Here is a 27,927-nt window from a genome sequence, read left to right on the forward strand (position 1 = left end):
ATCTGAATGTCATATGTGTACTTATATACATAAATTACAAATCACCAAAATTGTCAGCAATAATGGAGAATATTTCTAGTAAAAAATGTATTAGACTAAGATTAACGGAAGTACAAATCAATGTAAATATAAATTATTGCATTTTTCAAGAGAAACAAGTTGTTGCCTGTAGACAATTCATTGGAAATTAAAAATTGCTAATCAAAAACTAAATTTTAATTTGTTTTGTTCTAATTTTATTTGAAAAAGTGCATTACATCGATATTCAAAGTAATATTTACTGTGTAATATTAAATTTGTAATTCGTATAAAATTATGTAATATCAAAAATTCTGTGCGTAGCGCGCGCCCGGTCTAGTTTCTTTGTCTAGTTTCTTTGTAAAATACAAGTGGAACTATATTTGAATTCTCACTAAAAAATCTTATTCCAACACAAGTGATATTTACTTAAAAATAAATAATACTTCTTAATTGTGTAATCTAATTCAACCTAAATGAAGTGTATATTTAAAAAAAAAAACGTATGAATCTTTTAAATTATTTCAATTATAAAGGGAATATGTTGCTCTTAGAAATAACTGCATTATAGGGAATATTGGGGGTTGCAATAAATCGAGCGCGCGCTTGTTTTGTCTAGTTTAGTAAAAAACTAATCTTCAATTCGCAATCTTCAAACACGTAATTTGATACAAGTTTTGAGTGAACAGATGTAGAATAAATTTCCAATAGTAATGAATGGTAAAGTTAACATGAATTTTCTAAGCTTTGAAATGTATTGTGAGTAATGAAACATTAAACTTCAGTTGATTAATTAAAAATTTATTCATTTTTACAAGAGATGCGTTTTAAAAACACTGACAAAATAAATTCTCATTAAATAAGAATTTTTAAATATAATATCCAAATTATAAAATACTTTAATTATCTAATTTAATAATTATAAATAAATATATTAGCAAGTATTATCAATTTTGTTCACATATTTATATAAATATTATGTTGATCACAACATGTAAAGTACTGCGTAAATTATTATAAAAAATATTATACTTGTTTGGATATTTTGCTCAATATATTATACACACAAAAAAATAAATTTTTAAAGAAATGCATAAATGCTTTAATCTAACAATAAGAATATTTTATGCTTAAAATAAAGCATAAAATATTCTTATTCTATTCGAATATTAAATTAGAAGTGGCGCTTTTTTATCGGAAACAGGAAGTGGTATTTCTTCGGTAGAAATAAGAAGAGGCGTTTTTTCGGTCGGCATCAGAAAATGGCGTCTTTTCCCCGGAAACAAAAGGTGGCGTTTTTTTCGCCGGAAACAAGAAGTAGTGTTTCTTTGCCAGAAATAGGATGTGACGGTTTTTTCGCCGAAAAAACAAGAAGTAGCGTTTTTTTCATCAAAAATAGGAAATGGCATTTTTTCCGCCGAAAACAGGAAATGACGTTTTTTTTGCGGAAATCAGGAAGTGGCAGCGCCTGTCTGCGTGATCGTGTGCGGTCAACGACCCGAGCGGGGAGGTATTAACCGGCGTGTACGCGCGCTTTAATTTTTTAAAGAAAATATTTTTTCTGTTTTTCAGAAAAAATCATATGTAATAGTAGAATAGATATTATAAGAGGAAGAGTTTAAAATTAAAATATCCATATCTTAACCCGTAATGGTGACACAGGGTCCAAAAGACCCCACGCGTCCTTTTTCTAACTTTAAGGATAGACAGACCATTCAAAATCGAACAACCTTCTATGAAACTAACTTTTATCTGAAAGTATACTCTTTTAAGAATATACTCCTAAATTTTTGTTCAATTATCTCAAAAATTAAAAATTGTATGAATATTTTTGTAAAAAAGTCAAATTTTGCAATTTTTCTATTTGAATTGTTTTCACTATGTTAAAATTTAATTAAAAAAAAATTATTAGATGATAAAAATACACCTCAAGGTATATCCAGTAAAATTTTTGCGACGAAATATCAAAAAGCCGGCAAATGGCGACTGATTTTGTGCAGGAGTCCAGTGGACCCCATGTGACCATTATGTTATTACTTGGAAATGTACCATTACGGGTATGAAACCATTACGGGTTAATAGTATTAATCATAAATATAATATGTTATAAAAAATGAAGGTTAGAATAATAACCAAGCACTGAAACCCTACTTAAAATGTCGAATAAGAAATGATAGAAAAATTTGGTAAAAACCTAGAGGTTCAGATAAAATTATATAAGATTTCTATAAAATTTCTATACATTTCTATTATTTCTTATTCTTTTTAAGTACGGCAGATTAGAGAAACATTGCATAAACCTTACATTGAAACATTGTATAGAAACATTGTATAGAAGTTACAAAAGATTTCTGCAATGTTACAATCTTGCGGTGAGTGTGTGAAGTTAGCATATCAAGTGTGAGCATCTCACGATTAAACTGCGTATTAATTAACATCCAGCATAGTTACATAGTTCTTGATAAGTTTTAACAACAGTTTTGTCAAATTTACTATAAAAATCGGGGTTTTAAGAAATGAGATGCTGACTTCCGACAATGTCAAATAGCATCTCGCCATATCTTGAATCTTTAACGATGGGAGAATAAAAATCCGTGAAGTTTTGAAGTCTAGATAGGTTCAGTAAATAGTTCTGATAATTAAAATCCAATATTTATAAGTAATTATTATAAGAAATGTACAGTAGTGAGATGCTACAATTCTGGCTACAAGTTATGGGCTGTACAAAAGTTTTAAATGGCGAATTACGTCCCCACACACAAGCTCGTGAAAAGTTGTGACAGGTAGCGCAATTCTAATAATTATAAATAATTATTATGAATAAATAAACCACATGATAGAGAGATGCTGTAATACTGTCGCAAGTTTTGGACACCAAAATATTTAAAATCATGCATTGTGTCGTCATACACTAGTTCGTGAAAAGTTGCGGCCCTTGACCCGCTTCTGATAATAATAATTAATTATTATAAATAAAAAATTCACATGATAATGAGATGCTGTGACACTGCCGCAAGTTTTAAGCCCCAAAAATATTTTTCCTACAGTTCTCAAGATATTAAAGCGCCTTCCGAAGAGTTGCAGTCGATTCCGATATTAGTTAACCAACCAAAAAATTAATAATTTCCGAAAAAGCCGATTTTTCGCAAATACAGGTAAGATGGTGGTCTTTTTCGAAGAGTTCTGTGTACGAAAAAATATTTTTTGTCTAGTTCTGAACGTATCTAAGCTTTTCCGGAAGTTATTAATTTTTTGTTGATTAACTAATATCGAAATCGATCGGAACTCTTCGGAAGACGCTTTAATATGTCGAAAGCTGTAGAAAAAATATTTTTGGGGACCAAAACTCGCAGCAGTGTCACAGCATCTCATTATCATGTGAATTTTTTATTTATAATAATTAATTATAATTATTAGAAGTGCGCTAGCTGTCACAACTTTTCACGAGCTTGTGTGTGGGGACGTAATTCGCCATTTCAAACTTTTGTACATCCCAAAACTCCAGAACTGTGCATCTCACTATTGTACATTTCTTATAATAATTACTTATAATTATTGGATTTTAATTATCAGAACTGTTCACTGATCCTATGTAGATTTCAAAACTCCACGGATTTTTACTCTCCCACCGTTATAGATTCAAGATATGGTAAGATGCTATTTGACATTGTCAGAAGTTAGCATCTCATTTCTTAAAACCGCGATTTTTATAGTAAATTTGACAAAACTGTTATCAAAAGCTATGCAACTATGCTGGATGCTAATTAATACGCAGTTTAATCGTGAGATACTCACACTTGAGATGCTCACACTTGAGATGCTAACTTCACACACTCGCTTGCGGTAACGTTAAAACGTCCACAATTTTAAAACCTGAAAATCTTTATGACGTTTCGGACTATTTGGGATCGTCTACTGGCTTTACTGACAGAAGAAACGCAATGCCAGTAATTTTTACTTCTGCTAACTGCATTATTTTTACTAGTAATAACCAAAATTATTTTCAAACAGAGGGTGTGTCATCTTCCTTAATACTGGGATCCATTGTGTTGTCAAACACACTGTTGCCCGTGAATGTGAAACAAATGAACTTCGAGTAGAAGTTGAGATCACATTTTAAATATGTAACTCTTAATCCAAGAATAAATAGCTTTCAAGTAATGTGATTGAACTGTCGTGAGAATAATATGATATTAGAAACAAAAATACGATCTTAAGAATAAAATATACTTCGCATAGATATATTTATTATTAGTGCAAGTAAACAGTTGTAATTGAAGAGAGCATTTCATACTTAAATGAAAACAAATAGCATTCAAGAATAAAAATACACGTAAATTAAGAATTCATTTTTTTGTGTGTATAATAATCTTGAATGCGATTCAGGTAGAGTATAAATAATAAAATGTGTGTTTAAAATAAAAAAAAATATTACACTCTTTGCTTGAAATCTTTAAAGTCAGTTGTCATTATAACCAGTGATTGCGGTTATGTAAAAACGTACGCAGCTAAAATATTTCCATTAGCACGACCATAAAAATTTTACGTAAAGCTTTAGCGCAACTAAAGTATTTTCTTACACACGTAAAAATTGCATTATGATTATTTTAATGAAAATGTCTCAACTGTGCAATGTTTTCATATAAGATCAATCGTTAATTGTGATGATAATTGCTGAATATAAATAATGAATGCTTCTTTAACAACTGTACATAAAAAGCAAGGTAAATCTTTCTAAAAGAGTAATTTAATAAAATATATACAAAAAAATAATAAAAATTATTTAGAGAGTTGCGTTTGCAGGCATTTAGAATTTTTAGAATTTTAATGAATATTAACATATTACGATTATTATATTATTATATTATGATTATAAACAGCTTTTCTGTAAATATTTTGACGTTATTTGTTTTGCTACGTCTTATTCTATACACTGAAAAAAATTAATGAAGAAAATTGTACTATTCATCGTAAGAAAATTTTTTATTGTCTCAAAATTAAAATTATTTTTCCTGACAAATATATATTCTTTGTTTCATGAAATATACGTATTTTTTGAAGATATAGAAAGAAAATACTTCTCACAAGATGTAATTTTAATTTTAAAGCAATAAAAAATTTTCTTACATTAAAAATAATAATTCTCTTTATTGATAAATTATTTGCTTCCAAATAATATTTTATTTAACAAAAAAATATATTCTTGCAAAAGTAATTATTTCTTTAAATTTATTAATTATAATTTAAAAAAAATGTATTTACTTGATAGAGTATAAGAACTGACTATAAATATCGGCAAAAGAATCTTTAAAAGTCAATTGTCATTACAACCATTGCAGTGATTGTGGTTGACATTGTGTAAAGACGTTGCGCAGCTAAAGAACTTTATGAAACAAAACATACATGAAAATTTTAAGCTTTGTTGAAACATTTTTATTGTTACATTCACACATACAAATTTTATGTGTATAAAATACAAATTTAATATATTTTATATATTATGTTAATAAAAATTAATTCATCTTTGTACAACAACAAATACAATCACTGATTATAATAACAACTGCTGGCTAAAATTTTAAATGCTCCTTTTTAACACATGAAAGAGATACATTCGAGATATAACTTACATCGTTTAAATTTTTTTATAAGAATAATTTATTGCATTATATGCAAAAAATAATAAACAATTTTTAGAAAGCATTTGCAGGCAAAATTTCCAGAATTGTAATAATACTACTGTGATAATTCCGATTACAAGTAGCTTTTATATAAATATCTTTTTTGACGTTATTTGCTTCACTCCGTGCTATCTTATTTTATTATATGTTTCATTGGGTGTTTATAAAGTTTTTTATTCAATTATATATAAACAAACAAGATAATTTCAATTTAAAGATATCCAAAACCAGAATCAAAACGTTTAAGGCTTTTGTAATCGTTAAAATATGTTAACCATATTTTCATTCTTATTGAATGTGTAAATAAAATACAAAAATCTCTTCTAAACTTGCACACATATAGTTATTTAAATACAGCTCCCAAGTTTCATAAAACTTCTAGTGATAAGTGTAAAGATACATTTTAAAGTTTTAAACGTTACTTTATCTCCTTTATAATTTAACGCGCGCAAGTCTAAGGTCTGTTGACGTATGTATAAAAGCATCGCACTTCAAACATTTCTTTCATAATCCTCGTAACGAGCGATAACATCAGACAATGGACAACATACAAAATAAAACAGCAATAGTTACAGGCGCTGGATCCGGCATTGGCTACCATATTACCAAAGAATTATTGAGCAATGGCGCGAAGGTACACTTACCTTACAATTGAAAGTAAAAAATGGAGTTGATATTTTCCATCTGTATGTCTCCATCCTAGAAAGTCGCCATCCTCGATTTGCCGATAGTACGTAGTTATGAAGCGACAGTGAGTCTGCAAGAAAAATTTGGAAAAGACCGTGTTATTTTCTTTCCGATTGATCTGACCAACTTGGAAGTATTCAATGGTAACTGTCCAATATCTTAAATATTTCTTATTAAACTATTGATCGATAATAATGACATTTATTTTACATTACACGAAATATCTATTAAGTTAAATACACTAATCGATTATTTAAATCCTCAGAAACCTTCAAGCACGTTGTTAAAGCTCTCAATGGACTTGATATACTTGTTAACAATGCCGGAATAAGTCATGACCGTTGTGTCGAACAAATGTATGCTATTAATGTTGTGAGTAATAGAACACTAAACTTCAGCTAAATAATTGAATAATTCATTCTCGTTTTAATAAAAGTTTCGTCCTAAAAACACTGAACGGTAATAAATTGTTATTAAATAAGAATTATAGAATAAAATGTCCATTATAAAATAACTCAACAGTTGTAAATAAATATAATAGCAAGTATTGTATATCCTATTTTGATATATTTATATAAATATTTAATATTATTTATATTAACTATATAATTTTATATTAACAAATAATTTTATTAATTACAAATATATATATATATAATATATATATAAGAGTAAATTATTATATAGTATTTTATTTCTACAGGTAGCACTAATTCGCGGCTCGATGTTAGGCATAAATTATATGGGCAAACATAAAGGTGGCAAAGGAGGTACTATAGTAAATATAGCTTCCATAACTGGTATAATTTCTTATCCTTTAAGTTCGGTGTACGGTTCCACTAAAGCTGCTGTCATAGGATTTAGTCTCAATCTCGAGGTAATTTATAAAATATGAATCGTCACAGTTATTATCATACTATAGATAGATTTCTGCAATAACTATAGGCTTGTTTTCTATTCCTGCACTAGACTGCACTGGAACGTTCCTTCTTGTTTTCACTAACTTTCAAATATATATCTATTTCACAAGTGCACACTAATTCAGGGAGTTCAGGAACAGAAAACAAACGGTATGTTTTAACTACACAAAAAGAAACATGTGATATACACGGAGATAATATAAAAATAACATCGTAAAACTTCGACATTATATAAATTTTGTATATTTCTCATGTTTTTTTTTCAAATAAAAAGAAATTTTATTAAAGTAATATTTTTTGCAGAAATTTTATGATAAAACGGGAGTTCGTATTCTAACAATATGTCCTGCTGTGACAATAACGCCAATGTTGACTACCAGGAATAAATACAAATCTCTTGATATTGTCGACGATGATATTGTTAAAAATTTGGTGGACAATGAATATTTGGTGCCACAATCGTAAGTACAAAAAACGTGATATAATGGGAGTACTCATGTATATCAGTAACCCATGATCGTTATAATTAATAATATGTCCAAAAAATTTAAACTTTCTTATAGACTAATCTTATAGATTTTTCCGTCGCTGAAAACAATTCCCAAATGAAATTGTTCTGTATTAATATTATCATTAGTTTTAAAAATGCGCACATATGAGTTTTCTATAAAAAAAGAAAGATAAGCGTAATTAATGCTATTATTATTATTATAACATTGTAATAAAAAAATTATATGAACGTCTATACGGGAACATGACACTTTTTTTATAGTGCTGCGCATGTGGGACAATCTGTAGTCGTGACTATTCAAAAGGGTGAAAATGGATTAATTTGGGTTATTAAAGAAAATAAGCCACCTTACCCGGTCAAATTACCATTATATATCACCGATTAAATGAAAAAAATTCTTCAAATACGTCGAAGATTTTACTTGATCAAGTGTATATAGTATATCAAAATAAGAAAAAAAAACTATATTTGAATTACAAAATAATGTGTTTATAATTCCGCTATAATTGTAACTTATTCAGTTCCTGCTTGTAACGCAATGGGAGAAAAAAGAAATCGCTGTATGTAGCGGCAAAAAACGATAATGACACAAGGTGTAAAAATAAAGATTGATTTATTATTATATCTTCTTGCGACAGCAAAAATTGATTTCTCTTAATAAATCAAAGTTAAAAAATAACACATTATAGCACATGGTCATGTATTAAATAAATTTTACCATAACAATACAGGCATTTTTTTAAGAAACATATATGTATTAATATATAATGTAATAAACTGCACTGTACAATAATAAAAAAGTGGTATATTTAAAATTTATATTTTATTTATAATATTGTGGCGATTGCTTCGCCACATACCCAACTAATAAAAGCGAAAAAAAACGAGCATAGTAAGAAAACAAAGAAACGCATTTCGAGCATTTTAGATAAACACATACGATACACAGTAGAAATACATATATAGCAAATGGAAATTAAAGTACAGATAATAATAAACACATTAAAATTTTACGTTGGACACAAATCTCGCGGTCATACTGAGGATATACTCGTATAAGACGCGCGAGACAGAGCAAACTCTCTCGCCAAATATTTGCAAATCAGTACAGACGCGTAACTTGTAACTCGGGCGCCTATAATATTTTATCATTAAAACTGGCAAGAAGATAATTTGATTTCTCCATTTCTTTTACACCGACACACGTACACGATAAATCCCAAAATATTTATGCATAAGTTTCTATTATTATATTATTGATTATATGCAAATACGTATGTTAATAAAAAAGATAAAAAATAAAAGCTTTAAAATATGTTTCATACATATACATATAATAAAAATATAATTGTGATATAGGATAACAATTTATATATTCATATTTTATAAGTTGTAAATTCTATATTATTGTTACATATATATAAAAAAAGATAAATAATAAAATTTTTATACAACAAATTAACTGAAAATAGGCCTAGACAGTAATAGTAAGATCTTCGTGCTGCAAAAATATTTTATACATCTTAATTCATTTTGAGCGGCGCGCCGTAAATTCGGTTTCAAACGCAGTTCTTTTAAATTAAAACATAACTAAATTGAAGATCAATTTGATAATAATGATGTTAACTTGCAACTCCAAAATCCGTCCACTACCCAAGAAAGTAAAAAATTAAATTTTTATATATATGTATATGATTAAATATAAATAATAAAATATATTTTGACACTCTTACTTTTTATTTTTTTTCTGTTTATATATATATATATATATATATATATATATATATATATATATTTACGTAAATACCTAAAGTATCAAGAATAATTTAGTTCTGAAATATTCTATAAATATTTTTTACATTATACTTGTAAGAATTCTGTTTGGATATTTTTAGAATATAAATATTGATTAAATATTTATGGAACATATTAAATGGTCTCATTTTTATCTTCTACGTATATTCAAAAAATATTCTTTAATGTTTTAAAATATTCTAATATTCTGGACAAATATCTACAGAATGTTCATAAAATGTGTTATTTAGAAACACTATGTTGCTATCGGTGACCTTCGACTGGGTATAACGTAAATGAAATACAAGAAAACTCTTTTAAATATGCAAATACTCTACAAATAAACAGCTGTTTAAACATAGCTTTTAACTGTAATAAAGTTTTTAACGATAAGTGTAAAGGCAGTACATTTAAAAGTTTCAAACGTGTTGCTTCATCTCTTGCCTTATAATTTAAAACTGATTACAAGTCCGATTGTTGACGTATATATAAAAGCATCGCACTTTAAACACTTCTTTCATAATCCTCGTACCAAGCGATAACATCAGACAATGGACAACGTACAAAATAAAACAGCGATAGTTACAGGCGCCGGGTCCGGCATTGGCTACCATATTACCGAAGAATTATTGAGCCAAGGCGCGAAGGTACACTTACCTTACAATTAAGACTAAAAAAATGGAATTGATATTTTCCATCTGTATGTCCCCATTCTAGACAGTCGCCATCCTCGATTTGCCGATAGTACGTAGTTATGAAGCGACAGTGAGTCTGCAAGAAAAATTTGGAAAAGACCGTGTTATTCTCTTTCCGATTGATCTGACAAACTTGGAACTGTTCAATGGTAACTGTCCAATATCTTAAATACTTTTTGTCAAACTATTGATCGGTAATAATAATATTTATTTTACATCGATCACACCGACAGAAATCATTTGGTAGAATAGTGATCAATTAAAGTTTCATAGTTTTATAGTTAGTGGTAACAAAAACTTACAATTAGTTAATTTAACAAAACTTTCTGTAATTTGTTGTATAAAAATAATTATTTGGTTAAGGCTACAAATTGTTTAGTCAAAACAACTATTATATTTAGTAATTATAATTATAAAACTCATTTGATCACTGTTCAATCAAACGTTAGTTCATTTTACCAAACATTTCTCTCAATGCACGAAACATCTATTAAGTTAAATACAGTATTCGATTCTTTAAATTCTCAGAAACCTTCAAGAACGTTGTTAAAGCTCTCAATGGACTTGATATACTTGTTAACAATGCCGGAATATGTCATGACTGTTGTGTCGAGCAAATGTATGCTATTAATGTTGTGAGTAATAGAACACTAAACTTCAGCTAACTAATTGAATAATTTATTCGTTTTAATAAGAGTTGCCTTCTAAAAACATTGAACGGAAATATTGTTATTAAATAAAAATTTTAGAATATAATGTCCTTTATAAAATAACTCAATTGTTGTAAATAAATATATTAGCAAGTATTGTATATCTTATTTTGATATATTTATATAAACATTTATATAATTTTGTTAATTACAAATATACATATAAAATAGCGAATTATTATATAATACTCATTCCTACAGGTAGCACTAATTCGCGGGTCGATGTTGGGCATAAATTACATGGGCAAACATAAAGGTGGCAAAGGAGGTACTATAGTAAATATAGCGTCCGCAGGTGGTATTATTTCTTACCCTATACGTCCGGTGTGCGGTTCCAGTAAAGCTGCTGTCGTAGGATTTAGCCTCAATCTCGAGGTAATTTATAAAATATGAATCGTCACACTTACTATCTTACTACAGATAGATTTCTGCAATAACTATGTTTTAACTACACAAAAAGAAACATAAGATATACACGGAGGTAATATAAAAATAACATCGTAAAACTTCGACATTATATTACTTTTGTGTATTTCTCATGTTTTTTTTTCAAATAAAAAGAAATTTTATTAAAGTAATATTTTTTGCAGAAATTTTATGATAAAACGGGAGTTCGTATTCTAACAATATGTCCTGCTGTGACAATAACGCCAATGATAACTACCAAGAATGAATACAAATCTCTTGATATTGTCGACGATGATATTGTTAAAAATTGGATGGACAATGAATATTTGGTGCCTCAATCGTAAGTACAAAAGATGTAATATGATGAGAGTGCTCAGGTATATCAGTAACCCATAATTGCTATAACTAATAATGTGTTCAAAAAATTTAAACTTCTTTATAGATTAATCAAATAAATCTTATAGATTTTCCCGTCCCTGAAAACAATTCCCAAATGAAATTTTTCTGTATTAATATTATCACTAGTTCTAAAAATGCGCACATATAAGTATTCTATAAAAAAAAAGATAAGAGTAATTAATGCTGTTATTATTATTACATTGTAATAAAAAATATTATATGAACGTCTTTACGGGAACATGATACTTTTTTTACAGTGCTGCACATGTGGGACAATCTGTAGTCGTGACTATTCAAAAGGGTGAAAATGGATCAATTTGGGTTATTAAAGAAAATAAGCCACCTTACTCGGTTAAATTACCATTATATATCACCGATTAAATGTGAAAAATTCTTCAAACACGTCGAAGACTTTACTTGATCAAGTGTATATACCAAAATGAGAAAAAAAAACTATATTTGAATTACGAAATAATGTGTTTATAATTCCGTTAAAATTGTAACTTGTTCAGTTCCTGCTTGTAACGCAATGGGAGAAAGAAATCAACTTTCTCTGTATGTAGCAGTGAAAAATGATATTAACATAAGGTGTGAAAATAAAGATTGATTTACTATTACATCCTCTTGCAACAGCAAAAATTGATTTCTCTTAATAAATCAAAGTTAAAAAATAACACACTATAGCACATGCTCATGTATTAAATAAATCTTACCGTAATAATACAAGCATTTTTTTAAGAAACATGTATGTAATAATATATAATGTAATAAACTGTACTGTACTATAATAAAAGAGTAGTATGCTTGAAATTTACATTATGTATAAGTTTCTATTATTATATCATTGATTAAATGTAAATACGTATGTTGATAAAAAAGATGAAAAATAAAAGCATTAAAATGAGGTTGAAGCTAGTTGTAGCAGCAGATTCGTCAAAGCAGAAATTCTTATTCAAGATAAAATACATAAGAAATTTCAATATATAAAGGCAAATTAGAAAGTAACTGCACGAAATACACTTATACGCTTCTAAATCGATCCCAACTAGTTAAAAAAATTTTTAAAAATGCGCACGGCTACGAAAATTGTTTAAACAACATAACAAATTATTGCAGAAACAAGGGAAGGAAGTCTCGATCGGGACTGCAATTTTAATACCAAAAAAAAAAGAAAAAAATTATAATATTTAGAAAAAGTAAAAAAAAGTTTTAACATCCAAGAACAGTAAAAAAAAAAATACAGACCAAATTCTCGTCACCTCCTTGTTGGTTCGTCTTGGGTAGCGCAAGAAGTGAGAACAATATGTATGTTTATCTGTCAAATATTTTTTTTCATCAATTAATAATTTACATCAAAGTAGCAAAGTAGAAAATCATATTATTTATTTTCTATAATAACAACATTATATTTGTAACTCACTTTATTTTACGGAACCAATGCACAACTTTGTAAGGCAAAATATTGCCCTTTGTAGGGCAAGCAAGCAACCTTAATATGATTGTTAATAAATTTCTAGCGCCAACCGAGGCCCTTATTTGTACAATTTGTTACATTCTTTAAACAATTTTCGTAGCCGTGCGCATTAAAACAATTTTTTTGATTAGTCGGAATCGATTTAAAAGCTTATAATGATGTCCTAAAAAAATTGCAGCTCCGATCAAGGCTTCTTTCCCTTGTTTCTGCAATAATATATTATGTTGTTTAAACAATTTTCATAACCGTGCGCATTTTTGTTAATTTTTCTGACTAATCGGGATCGATTTAGAAGCGTATAAGTGTATTTCGTGCAGTTACTTATTGTAGCTTGCCTTTGTATGAAATTTTTTATATATTTTATCTTGAACGAGAATCCTTGCTTTGACGAATCTGCTACTACGAATCCTAGCTTCAACCTCATAACATTAAAGCATGTTTTATACAGTGTACATATAATAAAAATACAACTATGTAGGATAACAATTTATATATTCATATTTCATAAATTGTAAATTCTATATCATTGTTATATATGTAATAAAATATAAATAATAAAATTTTTATACAACAAATTAACTGAAAATACTAGACGATCATAGCAAGATCTTCGCGCTAAAATAATATTTTATATGTTTCAATTCATTTTGAACGGCGCGCCGTTAATACTTGTAATTTCAAACGCAGTTCTTTTAAATTAAAACATAATTAAATTAAAAATTAATTTGATAATAGTGCTAACTTGCATCTCTAAAATCCCCCCCCCCCTCCGCCATCCTTGAAAGTAAAAACTAAAATTTTTATTATATATATGTATATGATAAAATATAAATAATAAAATCTATTTTGACACTCTCATCTTTATCTTTTTTCTGTTTTATATATTTGCATAAATATCTAAAGTATTAAAAATAATTTAGTTCTGGAATATTCTATAAATAGTTTTTACATTATTCTTCTAAGCATTCTGTTTGGATATTTTTTAAATATGATAAAAATATTCGTTGAATATTTCTGGAATATATAAAATACTCTTATTTTTATCTTCTATGTATATTCATAAAATATTCTTTAACATGTTTTAAAATATTCTGATACTCTGCACAAATATCTATAGAATATTCATAGAATGAGTTTGTGTTATTTGGGAAGCAGTATATGTAGCTATCAGCGACCTTCGACTGGGTGTAACGTAAATGAAATACAAGAAAACTCTTTTAAATATGCAAATATTCTGCAAAAAAACAGCCGTTTAAACATAGCTTTTAACTGTAATAAAATTTTTAACGATAAGTGTAAAGGCAGTACATTTTAAAAGTTTCCAACGTTGCCTCATCTCCTTTACAACTTAAAACTGAGCGCAAGTCTCATTGTTGACATATGTACAAAAGCACGGTTCTTTCTGTGCATGATCTCTTTGATATTGAGAATCCATGTAACGTGATAACATCAGATAATGGATAACGTGCAAAATAAAACAGCTATGGTTACGGGGGCCGGATCTGGCATTGGCTACCATGTTACTGAAGAATTATTGAGCAAAGGCGCAAAGGTACACTTACCTTACAGTTGAAATTAAAAAATAGTGTTGATATTTTTCATCTACATATCCCCATTCTAGAAAGTCGCCATCCTCGATTTGCCGATAGCACGTAGTTACGAAGCGACAGTGAGTCTGCAAGAAAAATTTGGAAAAGACCGTGTCATTTTCTTTCCGACTGATGTGACAAACTTACAAGTGTACACCGGTAACTGTTAACTCTCTTCAATATTTCTCGCCGAATTATTGATCATCGATAATAATGACATTTATCTTATATTTTTAGACACGAAACATCCATTAAGTTAAATGTACTAATCAATTGTTTTAATCCTCAGAAACTTTCAAGCAAGTTGTTGAAACTCTCAACGGACTTGACATACTTGTTAACAATGCCGGAATCTGTTATGACCGTTGTATCGAGCAAACGTTTGCTATTAACGTTGTGAGTAATAAAACATAAATTGATTAAGCTGATTAATAAAATAAATTACTCGTTTTAATCAGAATTGCGTCCTAAAAATGGTGATCGGAAATAAATTATCATTAAGTAAGAATTTTGGAATATAATATCCTTTATAAAATATTTGACTTAATTATCGTAAATAAATATACCAACAAATATTGTACATCTTGTTCGTATATCATTATTATAGACTTATAATTTTTCTAATCACAAATATATAAAATAATGCATATTTTATTATAAAACATTTTCTTATTATTTAATATTTCTACAGGTAGCACTAATTCGCGGTTCGATGTTTGCATTAGATTACATGGGCAAACATAAAGGTGGCAAAGGGGGTACCATAATAAATATTGCGTCAACGGCTGGTCTTCGTCTTTTCCCTTTATGTCCGGTATACAGTGCTTCTAAATTTGCCGTAGTCGCATTTGGCAGAAATCTCGAGGTAATTTTTATTTGATAAAATATGAATCTTTACTCTTATAATATCAGATAGGTTTTTACAATAACTATATGTTTTAAGAACATTTAAAATTATTTTTAAACTTTTTCGCCTTCTGTTATATTGAATAAAAAATTTTAAATATAATATACTTCTTGTTAAATATGGAAATTATGCAAAAATATTTTGACAATAACATATAGTCTACAAGGTGACAAATAATAGTCAAATTAATTTTTTAAAGCATTTCAAAAAATTATTTTTTATCACCATTTATTTTAAATAAATTTTTATAACATTTTTTACATAATATGATTCATCTATTCTGCATATAAAACTATTAATGTTAAATAATCAAAAATCAATAGCTTACAAGATATTGTATTTTATATTTTATCCAGACGCAATTTGACATGAGATGTAAAATATATCGTTAAATATTAATTTTTCGATAACTTTACCTTAATACTTTTAGATTAAAACAAAATTATTACAAGAATCATATTATGTAAAAAAAGTCATCATTTCATTAAAAAGACAGCAATCTGTCTTTTTAATGAAATTATAACTTTTAATTATTATAGATTATAAAATTATTATAAAGATTATAATGATTTTGTAATCTTTATACATTCTACTAAAATATTTTATGAGACTAATACATGTGTGCATGTGCTATTTACAAAAAAATTGTATTAAAATATTTTTTTTCAGAAATTTTATGACAAAACAGGAATTCGTATTCTAACGATATGTCCTGGTTATACAATAACAGGTATGAAGTTTTCAGAATCTATCATTGAAGAAAAAACTTTCGATATTGTCGACGAAGAGTTTCTTAAAAAGGCCGCAAAGAAAGATTATTATAGACCCCAGTCGTAAGTACAAAACACGTAATATAATGCTCGTGTACAAAATGTCTCGAAACTTACAAATCAGAATACAACAAAAAAAATTTTTTAAGTTTAGATTCGAAATCAGTTTAAGATTTGTTAAATTCTTATATCCCAAAAACTACTGTTTAAAATAGAAATTTAGGAACAACTATTTTATTTAACTTTTCGAGAACTTTGTATAGCATTTTATTTCACGAATTTCGAATATCCTTTAGCAGCAGCCATAATTTATATAATTAGATTTTTTACTATTACTTTTTCACAGAAAAGAATAATATTCTTATCAAATGCACTTATTTATTATTTTATTATGAATATTATCATTAGCCATAAAAACGTGCGCGTACAAGTATCCTCTTATAAGAAAAAGATAAGAGTAATTAACATTATTATCATTATAACTAAAAAAAAATTACAAACAACTTTACCAAAACGTAACTTATTTTTTATAGTGTTGCACATGTGGGACAGTCTGTGGTCATAGCTATTCAAGAAGGTGAAAATGGATCGGTTTGGGTTGTTAGGAATAATGAGTTACCATACCCAATCAAATTATCACCATTTCTCGCTGCTTAGATGTGAAATTCTTTAAAACACGAGGACTTTATACAAACAGCTCGAGCAATTGTATATACAAAAAAAGAAAGTTCTACACTACGAGAAAAAAATTACTTAATTTTAATAAATATTTGTTTGAATAGTTTCAATAAAATATTTACTAAATGTAAATAAATATTTATTTAGTACAAAAAACTACTAATTTAATTTAATTATCATTTTTTTATTGAGTAAATGTTTATGTACCGTAAGTAAATATTTTATTGCAACTATTCGAACAAATATTTATTAAAATTTAATAATTTATTCTCTCGGCGTATACTTTCGTTATAAAATAATTCGTCTGCCATATGAACATAAAAAAGAAAGTATTATAAAATGAATAAGTAAATAATACATTCTATTAAAATTGTAACGTTCTTGCTTGTAACATAAGGCAAAAGAAAAATCAATTATCATAATGGAACAAGATGTAAAAATAAAAATAATAAAAGTTGTTAAATAGTAATTCCAAGTATATTTATTACCAATAGGGTGGGGATCTTTTGATCAAGTTGCGATTGACTACCAGCCATTTACTGTGTTTGAACAGTGGAAAAACTCTAAGCATTGGTCGCTGTATATGACTGTGGTCAATTTTAACGTGATCAAACGGGACACTCTCGTACCGATAAGTAGCATCATGTGACAGATAAAATCATTTTATCCATTGCTGTTTTGGCATATTATGAAAAAAATATACTTGGCGCTTTTTTTTACATTTTTAATGTCTTTCTTTAGGTAGTAATATTCGGCACTTAACGCTTACCGAATATTCGGCAGTGTCATGAACAAAATAGATGAATATATTCAGCAAATAGCAGAGGCAAACGCATGAGAGAATTCCTATACCACATAGCGGCAGATTACCGCGCGGAGGCCCCGGGCCCGGGAGGATCGCCCGAGGAGAGGTCTGTCAAAAATGTAGGCGAGGACGGTGAACGAAGAAGTGTGAACCCCATTAGGCAAGGAGGGAGTCGGTCTGGAAGGCTAGAGTCGCCCGAATATTAGCGCAGCTGTAAGGAGTCGACGAGGGACATTTTTCGCTGGAGAACCGGCCAATGTCGGGGTCGGGGTCCTGCGAACGCCCTCTTAATATTAGTCCTAAGTACAGTGGCACAGGAGCAACCGCGCGGTGATTAGCTACCACCACGCGCCGATTATTACCATCACGCGCACCCCAAGTGAGGGAGAGGCGCAGAGACGTGAGGAGCGTGAGCGCTATCGATCCCATATCGAGCAGGATCATTCTTTTACGTTTCCCTTGCGACGACGGTTGTCGAAAGCGAGATTTCGAGATTTGCTGGTTGGCCGCGTACGGTGATTGTGAATAGATAAGAGTGATTGTAAGTAAGGGTAATTGTGAATAACGTGAAAAAGCGCAGATTGCTGACGCAATTTATCCTAAGTGATTCTACATTAAGACTTTGCATTCCGCATATTTTGAAAATTTACTGCTATAACTATATTTGCTTTTGCACTATAGTCATCTCGCTCGAGAGAATAATAGGGGCGGATTCTATTATAGTACCAATATTCTTATAAAAGAAGAAGAAGAGAGCGAGACACCGACCTCGAGGAGCGATCCCCGGTTCGGCTGCGAAAGAGCTAGCGAGAGAGAGAGAGAGAGAGAGAGAAAGCGAGGAGTTGTCGCCAACCGACAAAAAAGCTACGCCGAGGAGAAGCTGCCGTGCTGGTGAGTACCTCGCGATTGAAATAGTATTGTAAAGCCGCGTGTGAGCGAAGGGAAGCCGCGTTTGAATTCTGCCGGCGATCGTAACTATAGTGTTTGTCGGCCCAAAATGTCGCTTTCGTTAGCGTTTGATAAGTCGATCGCCTGCAAGTGCAAGGAGATCTCGTCGCGAGCTAAGGGGAAAGCCTCGCGTGGAACGTTGCATGTTCTCCTGGGGTATCGCGTCGCCGAGACAGCCGAGGAAAGTGCAGAATCGGTTATTGAACTCGATCTGCACCGCGTGCTTCTCTCATTCGGCCATGCGGTAACGCAAGCCCGCGTGATCATCAGTTCAATGCAGTTAATTATTGCTTCTCGTTCCCAGAATTACGGGGATGATACGACCATTACAAAAAAAAAAAAAAAAGTAGAATTCAATGCACGAGGACAACAACGTTGTCCCCGCGGCCGATTGCGATGCAAACGACGGTTAGAAAAAATATCAGTAACGGGCGAACACGTTCGAACATAGAAGCCCCGCGTGATCATCGCGTGATCACCGCGTGATCGGGTCGTGCCGCGAATACAGGTGCCTCTGGGCTATCGTTGGTACTCGTCGCTGCTGCCTAGTATTTTCGCGTACCGATTTTTGTAACCGGAGTCCGATTCTCACGTTTATTGCCGCCGCTGTGGCGATGCTTGGAGAGGTATGTGTCGCGTGTAAGCCGCTACCTTTGAAGTCGTGTCGTCCTTGCTTGTGTTTGCATTCGAAAATTGCCTTGTAATGTATCGATATCGCCGCGTTCGTATCAGTAAGCGTGTTGTTAACAGCGTTCTTTTCAAAACAAAAGTAACGGTGCGCAGTTCAATATGAATTGAAACCATAGACTGCCATAGAGTATTAAGGAGTAAAATCTCCGTTTATAAAAACGGTCCCCTTATCGATACTTAAAAGAAATGGGACCGTTTTTAAGGTGATTGCTCTATGGAGATTTTATTCCTTAATACTCCACAATTGAAACATATTAAATATTATTCAATATTATTTTAGCACCAAGATCTTGCTCTGATCGACTTGGTCCAGCTCTGTTTAATTTGTAGTATACAAGTCGCAGTCTTGAATTTAAACAAAAAATAAAGATATATTTTAATACGAATTTGAAAAACATTGCTAAGTAAGTAATTATAATGCTGTTAATAAAAATCGTGCTATAAGTTCCGACTTTACTGACTACTAACTAATCTCTTTTGCAGAAGTTCATGAATGTTATCTCGATCGACGCAATTCAAACCTGTTAGCCACTAGGTTCAGTGCTTGATGTATTGCACGTGATATTGTGATTTTATTCAAGAATCTGGAAGGCTGAGGAAAAGAGGAAAACTATTGCTCCTCAAGTGAATATATTTGAAAGAAAATTACGTATATTCCAAAAAAGCTTTTTAGGTAACTTTTTCAGATTCTTAAAAAATTATCAGTAATTATTTCTAAATAGTATGTTATTCTAAATAGTATGCTATATTTGAATGTATAAAAATTTTTTATGTAGACAATGTAGACATTTCTCAATTAATTATTGCATTTTTGAGTATTCTAATTCATTACTTTTTTTTCTAAAGAAACCGGTTTTTTTTCTCCACTTTTTCTAGATGTAAAATCAATTAATATATAGCTACATGTTAGATTTATTCATTTAGTCACAAAAAATAACTTGTTTTATTAACTGTTTCTATTCTCTCATTAGTCTTTAGCTCTTGTCTGAGAGTGATGCACCCCTCACATTCTGTGGTGTGCGCTTAGACACCAGAGATATACGAGACCTACAGTTTAACGGAGAGATTGTTTCTCGGAAGGCATTGGCAAATCACCGAGAGTATCTAACCAAGAAGACCCCTCATAAGGCCGTTCGGAACTGGCGTTAAACTATTTATCATGCGGTAAATAACATAGCGATAACGAAAATAATTCTTGAGACGTTTAAATAGAAAATTTTTATAAATTATTGCAAGATATTAGAAACGCTTTACTAATAAAATAGTCATTCAAGGAAAGAGTTTAAGAAAGAAAAATTTTAAAATGAGTGTAAACACTAAAAAAAGGAAACGTTCTCTTACAAACAAAAATGATATAGTATTAAAGAAACTGCGCATAGAATTAATACGCATAGATTCAAATAAGCAAGAGAGTTTAGGATGTCTTAGTGATTTACAAGATGAATCTAGACAGGATAAATTGTATACAGATCATACTCAATACCACAGACATCATTCTTCTAATTACTTGATCAAACTTATGTATCAATTAGATTTGTCAGTACTTTGTTCGCTTAGAAAGTTTATGTATGAACATAAATATCCTTCATTATCATTAACGTTTGAAGATTTTGAAATTGATAAATTTAATAATGTTGTTATTCGTTATGAAAAGAAGTCAATTCATATACGAATTGAATATGTAGATGAATACTATATAGAAAATAGTATTAGCTATGGCAAATTATTTTCAAAACGCAACTGTTTACTTAATAGTTATTTTAATGTTTTTGCTAAACGTATGTTGACAACAAATAATTCAACAGATGTAGAATATCTCATTATTTATACTAATTCAAAATTGGATCTTACAAAAGAGAAAACATTTAAAATAGGACGATTTAAAACTTTTTATCCTTTTAAATTTGATAACATACAAATTGAAGGATGTGATATTTTAAAAGATTTTCTATTTACAAATGATAATACACAAGAGGATGGTTTTTATCGGTTTTCACAAGATATAACAACAAGAGAAAAGCTTCTAAAGCAGTTGGAATTTTCGTCTTCTATGAAGAAAGTAGTACAAAAAAGAAAACTTACTCAGGAATTTGAAAAAGAACTAAAAAAAGCATTTTTAGACAAATTTATATTTGCAGTTAATCAGCCCAACAGAGAAAAACTGAGTAGCATTGTAAATATTGAAATGAAAAAAAGTGGTAAGGTTCAAAACGATTATATAGCACTACAGGAAAGAATATTATGTGACTTAAAAGCTTCAGACAGGAATAAAAATTGTGCGGTTAATATATCTGGAATTATATATCAATTTAATATATTAATGGATTTACTTCATGATATATTTGTTCATAAAAATATATTTTCCGTAAACTTTGGCAAAAATGATAATAGCATTACTACCTATCATCAAAATAGAATTTCTTACTTATATGTTCATAACGCAGATACTAATATAAGCAGTAGTCAGTTGTATTCCTTCAGACAGATAGAAAATATGTTCTGTATCAATAAGTATTTTAAGCTGTTTGTTGAAGAACTTAGTGAAGATATAGAATATTTGATTCTCTATATTAATGCAAATTTAGATCTCACAAAAGAAAATAGGTTAGAAAGAACGCTATCTAATGCTTCCTATCCTTTAAAATTTGATAGTGTAAATATCTGTAAGAAAAAATATAAAGTTTTAAGATACAGTCCGTCTATAAACGAAAATAATTTTTACCAATTCTTGGAAGAAATAACACGAGAGAAGATCATAAATCTATTACAGCTGCCACCTTCCTTACAAAAAATGAAAGAAGAGGGACGACTATCTAATGAGAACGAAAGAGAAAAAAAGGTAAAATTTTTAGATAAATTGATATTTGCGGTTAATCAGCCAGATAAGATAAATACTCTTATTAGAAATAAGATAACTAAGTTAAACAACTACCCATACAGCTATGAAGAATTACATGAAATAACATTACGTTGGATAGAGTCCCATGAATTCGGTTCTCTTACACACAAAATAATGAAGAAACTTCTTGAAGAAATAAAAAATAATAAATCCAGTTATCAAACAATTCAAAGCAAACACATCAATAATGAAATTAAACTTGCTAGAAGTGTTAATCGCAGAGCAGGAACATCTGAATTTAATAAGTTTTTAGACTTTTTAATTAAAGGCGAAGGACTAAAATATCTAACTGTTTTGAAAAGGAACAGAATAAATGTAGCTAATGTGTCCAGTATTTTAAATGGATCAGGCGCTAAAGCTCCTAAAGCATTCAAAGACTTACATGATCTGTGGTTCAATGAAGAAGGACATAAAACAAAATATTTAAAATCTCTAGAGAAAGAGGGAATAAATGTAGCTAATGTGTCCAGTATTTTGAGTGGATCAGGCGTTAAAGCTCCTAAAGCATTCAAAGACTTATATGATCTGTGGTTCGATGAAGAAGGACATAAAACAAAATATTTAAAATCTCTAGAGAAAGAAAAAATAGATCTAATTAATGTGTCCAGTATTTTAAGTGGATCAGGCACTAATGCTCCTAGAGCATTCAAAGACTTATATGATCTGTGGTTTGATGAAAAAGGACATAAAACAAAATATTTAAAATCTCTAGAGAAAGAGGGAATAAATGTAGCTAATGTGTCCAGTATTTTAAGTGGATCAGGCACTAATGCTCCTAGAGCATTCAAAGACTTATATGACCTGTGGTTTGATGAAGAAGGACATAAAACAAAATATTTAAAATCTCTAGAGAAAGAGGGAATAAATGTAGCTAATGTGTCCAGTATTTTAAATGGATCAGGCACTAATGCTCCTAGAGCATTCAAAGACTTGTATGATCTGTGGTATGATGAAAAAGGACATAAAACAAAATATTTAAAGTCATTAGAGAAAGAGAAAATAAATTTAACTAATATGTCCAGTATTTTAAATGGATCAGGCACTAATGCTCCTAGAGCATTCAAAGACTTATATGACCTGTGGTTTGATGAAGAAGGACATAAAACAAAATATTTAAAATCTCTAGAGAAAGAGGGAATAAATGTAGCTAATGTGTCCAGTATTTTAAATGGATCAGGCACTAATGCTCCTAGAGCATTCAAAGACTTGTATGATCTGTGGTATGATGAAAAAGGACATAAAACAAAATATTTAAAGTCATTAGAGAAAGAGAAAATAAATTTAACTAATATGTCCAGTATTTTAAATGGATCAGGCACTAATGCTCCTAGAGCATTCAAAGACTTATATGACCTGTGGTTTGATGAAGAAGGACATAAAACAAAATATTTAAAATCTCTAGAGAAAGAGGGAATAAATGTAGCTAATGTGTCCAGTATTTTAAGTGGATCAGGCGCTAAAGCTCCTAAAGCATTCAAAGACTTATATGATCTGTGGTTTGATGAAGAAGGACATAAAACAAAATATTTAAAGTCATTAGAGAAAGAGAAAATAAATTTAACTAATATGTCCAGTATTTTAAATGGATCAGGCACTAATGCTCCTAGAGCATTCAAAGACTTATATGATCTGTGGTTTGATGAAAAAGGACATAAAACAAAATATTTAAAATCTCTAGAGAAAGAAAAAATAGATCTAATTAATGTGTCCAGTATTTTAAATAGCTCAGGCGCTAAAGCTTCGAAAGAATTTAAAGACTTATATGACCTGTGGTTTGATAAAGAAGGGAATAAGACACCATATTTAACCTCCGGAGGTCACAGTGGGTCAATTTAACTCCTATTGAACTTGCAAAAGTTAAGTACTGTATTTTATTCCACATCAAATCTCAAATATCTACCGTTTAAAAACAGTGTAACTACAATAGATTAGAAAAATTCTGATATGAAATTTAAACATTGTAGAATGCATTCTCTTTATGAGAAATTAACAATTAAAATTACACTTACATTATGTTAAAAGGAATATTTTTTTCAACATAAGTTGAAAAAGACACGTTTTGTCTAAATAATTACAAGTTTTTCAATATTTTTGCTAAAACTTTATGACAATACTTTTGAAATACGTTACTTTAAGAAAAAGATAATTTTCTATAGTAAACAAAGAAATGGATTTAGTTTGCATACAATTTGGCAATTTTTGGATAGACAAATTATGTTTATATAAGAAAATTAAATTTATTATGTAAATACCAGTATAAAAGTAACTTTTTTAATCTCAAATGATACTAAAATTTAAAAAAAAATTTGCAAATTTATTTTCGCAGCAATTGTTACATAAATACATGTGATGAGAGTTGCACACAGACGAAAACAGGAGAACATTGATACTTGTTTTTACGATTTTTTATATAATAGCGTAATGCACAACAACTCTCTTTGCAATAAAGGTCTATTATTTCTTGTGCAGGATTAGATACACCGTCCTTTAGCTTTTTTCGAATAACGTGGATTCTATTTCGATCAAAGGCGGGTTATATAATAATTGTTTTAATGTAATAATATCACATGCTCTATTTTAAGTTCTAATAGAATGATTCCAACACATAGCGATTTGCAATAATTAACATCCCGTTAATTATTCCGTAGTATGTAAAATGGTAGAGAACGTTTCTGTTTAGTTCGACCTGCTCCATCAGCTTGTGAGCAAACAAAATTTGTAACAAATTTTCAGAGTAAATCCAAAAACTTGTTTCAGTTCTCGAAAGATTAAGAAAAAATTGAAACAGAATAAAAATCATCAAAACTAAAATATGCATATATTACAATGTAATATAAAATTGATATATATATATATATATATATATATATATATATATATATATATATGTAATATATTTTGACTGTCAATCGTATACAAATTGTACTTGCGTTTTCTTAGAAATCACTACTAGTTGCAATATCATTATTTTGAGTATTAAAATATTGATGTTTCCGCTATCGCGTGATAGAAATAATTAAAAAAATTTTTTACTAACAGTTGCTAACAAAGTTTTCAGCTTAAATTAGCTTGAAATCATTTAGTTTAACTTGATATTATAATTGCGTAATTGTATAAACAGAGAAGTGATAATAAGATAATCATTGTCGCAAATATTTTTTGGTCTAATAATGATATCTAGATAAGGCGTTATTTTTCTTAAAATTATTTTTTACTGCATATCAAATTTTTTGTATGGTTATATATTATCGTCTTTGTATTTTGACTAAGCGTTAAAAAAATTTGCATTACTACGTTAACTTAATTGAAACAATGAATAGTTAAAAGACAGAGCAAAGCAAGTTATTGTTGCAGTGATATGTACATTTTAAAAAAGGAAAATGTACACAAAGAGTGAATAGAAAAATGAAATATATTGCGGTAAAGTTCGCAATATATTTCGTTTTCAGGAAATGATGTGAAAGTGATAGAAGAATGAATATATCTTAATATATTTCTTTTAATAAACTTGCTTTAAGCTTCTGTCGTAAGTATTAAGGGCTGATCTACAACGTGCTCTTTGCTTCCTATTTCTTGCTTCTTGTCTATAGCTTCTTTGCTTTTTCGTGCATTATTTTATCGAAATTTGCGAAGTAAAAGTTGACCAACTCTTTAGAAGAGATAAGAAACACAATTATCGATATACGAAAGAATGGTTTTGTTAAAGTATCAAACAATTTAACTGGATCTAAAAATAATTTTGTTAGACCATCAAGATAATTACGTTGAACTCTCAAACTGATTGCTAGAATTGTCAAAATTTTTTGCAGCATTTCACATCGTACTTCAGCATCCGTCATAATTAGTTTGATGGTCCAATAAAATTATTTTCACATCGTAACGTCAGATAACGTAACGTATCCACGTTGATACTGTACAGCTAAGAAAAAAAAAAACAACATGGTTGTGAATTAATATGTGTAGTCTATAATCTCCAAAGTGAGAGAGTTATTGTAAATGTACCGAGGTGTATAATGTATAATTGGATGAAAAGAAGAATATTCTATAAATAAAGAATAGTATATTTTTGGAATGTATTTTAAAAATGCAAGTACACCACGTACACATGATGAATGTCAAAAAAATGCCTAGACTATTGTGATTAATAAATTTATGATTTTGTATCTGAACATCTCTGTCTACTAATTGTAAGTGGATTACTGCCGCGTTTCTTTCCTTCACAAATAGTGGTGCGATCAGAGATCTTTTCACTAACATCTAACAAATGCTACAGCAGGACCAAAGATCTCTAAAGATCATGCTGAAGTGTTTTAGGGTTTGGATGAAACAGATTACACTGGAGTTGCGGTAGTCAGGTTGGGCAAGCAGGGTCTTGGTAATTATTTACAGACTTTCATGTTTGGAAGTGTAAGAACATTATAAATATGATTCTCAGCAATTATTCATAATCTTACATTTACACGTTTTGACTTCTTTTTTACAAAAATATTCATAAAATTTTTAATTTTTGAGATAATTCAACAAAAATTTAGGAGTGTATTCTCAAAATAGTATACTTTAAGATAAAAATTAGTTTCCTAGAAGGTTGTTCGACTTCAAATGGTCTATGTACCCTTAAGTTAGCGTGGGGTTTTTTGGATGACCTAGTGACCTCAACGGATTAAATAATGAAACAATTAGTAACTGTTTTTTGACAATCCTTACGTAAATAAAATTATAACTAATATTACAATTAAAATTTGTTATAAAAAGTAATCTAAATTTTCATTTGATCTTACAATGTAGTTATGAATAAATAAAATTAAAATTTGAAGCTTTATACATACATTCATGTACAATATATATATATATATATATATATATATATATAAAATAAAGTGACGTTTATAACGTAAATAACACATTGCGTCAACTGATGTTGAAGTCACTTTATTTTGATACTAATGTTAGCACTGACCAATGAATGCATTAATAAATACGTCGGAAATCGTATATAAAGCGTGTCAGCTCTGCAAGCTATCAATTCTATCAATTTTGTAATTCAAGCATACCCAGATAAAGCACAATATTGATTGTACTTTGTTTGGGTATGCTTAAAAAGATTTACGAAATATTTCATATTTATTTTCTTTGCTTACTATAAATATTACATAAAATATTTGTCTGCTTTGTAATAATACATTAAATAAAAATTTTATAATTTTCTCCTTTATGTAATAAGGCATGTATAGTATACATATTTACGTAATATTTTAAAGAAATAAATAATGAGACGAAATTTGAGTGACGACTTTCTTTTTTAGAATATGTACGAAAATACACAAATTTACAAATTTAGAAGTAA

The 27,927-nt window shown here is 29.3% G+C and overlaps 4 protein-coding genes across 7 annotated transcripts in view; 3 read left to right on the forward strand and 1 right to left on the reverse strand.

Moving 5' to 3' along the window:
* The window catches only part of LOC105204291 (UDP-glucosyltransferase 2-like), a 35,755-nt gene extending 25,349 nt beyond the window's left edge, over positions 1–10,406 (reverse strand). The window contains exons 1-2 of the mRNA XM_039453038.1: positions 10,269–10,406; positions 6,344–6,456 (exon numbers count right to left, since the gene is read on the reverse strand). The gene's annotated coding sequence lies outside the window, so the exon portion shown is untranslated. The remainder of the gene's footprint in view (positions 1–6,343; positions 6,457–10,268) is intronic.
* Positions 6,201–12,442, forward strand: LOC105208006. Its single transcript, XM_011177725.3, has 12 exons — positions 6,201–6,333; positions 6,403–6,529; positions 6,652–6,758; positions 7,090–7,263; positions 7,610–7,767; positions 8,079–8,199; positions 10,154–10,258; positions 10,329–10,455; positions 10,835–10,941; positions 11,218–11,391; positions 11,607–11,764; positions 12,081–12,442. The coding sequence occupies exons 1-12, from the start codon at positions 6,238–6,240 to the stop codon at positions 12,202–12,204; spliced, it is 1,578 nt and encodes a 525-aa protein (XP_011176027.2). The 5' UTR covers positions 6,201–6,237; the 3' UTR covers positions 12,205–12,442.
* A 2,206-nt stretch (positions 12,443–14,648) lies between these two features.
* Positions 14,649–17,388, forward strand: LOC105208007 (15-hydroxyprostaglandin dehydrogenase [NAD(+)]). Its single transcript, XM_011177726.3, has 6 exons — positions 14,649–14,849; positions 14,919–15,045; positions 15,176–15,282; positions 15,578–15,751; positions 16,463–16,626; positions 17,097–17,388. The coding sequence occupies exons 1-6, from the start codon at positions 14,754–14,756 to the stop codon at positions 17,218–17,220; spliced, it is 792 nt and encodes a 263-aa protein (XP_011176028.1). The 5' UTR covers positions 14,649–14,753; the 3' UTR covers positions 17,221–17,388.
* A 315-nt stretch (positions 17,389–17,703) lies between these two features.
* Positions 17,704–26,659, forward strand: LOC105208008. Of its 4 annotated transcripts, none has more exons than XM_039453032.1 (5): positions 17,704–18,587; positions 18,728–18,937; positions 19,965–20,088; positions 20,168–20,357; positions 20,656–26,659. In XM_039453032.1, the coding sequence occupies exon 5, from the start codon at positions 20,988–20,990 to the stop codon at positions 24,417–24,419; it is 3,432 nt and encodes a 1,143-aa protein (XP_039308966.1). In that variant the 5' UTR covers positions 17,704–18,587; positions 18,728–18,937; positions 19,965–20,088; positions 20,168–20,357; positions 20,656–20,987; the 3' UTR covers positions 24,420–26,659. The 4 variants fall into 4 exon arrangements, with proteins under 4 accessions (XP_039308966.1, XP_039308964.1, XP_039308965.1 ...); XM_039453030.1 differs by having other exon boundaries at positions 20,663–26,659; XM_039453031.1 differs by having other exon boundaries at positions 18,770–18,937; positions 20,663–26,659.
* Positions 26,660–27,927: the final 1,268 nt, after the last annotated feature.

Source organism: Solenopsis invicta, chromosome 8 (assembly GCF_016802725.1).
Source record: "Solenopsis invicta isolate M01_SB chromosome 8, UNIL_Sinv_3.0, whole genome shotgun sequence".
NCBI classification, from domain to species: Eukaryota; Metazoa; Arthropoda; class Insecta; order Hymenoptera; family Formicidae; genus Solenopsis; species Solenopsis invicta.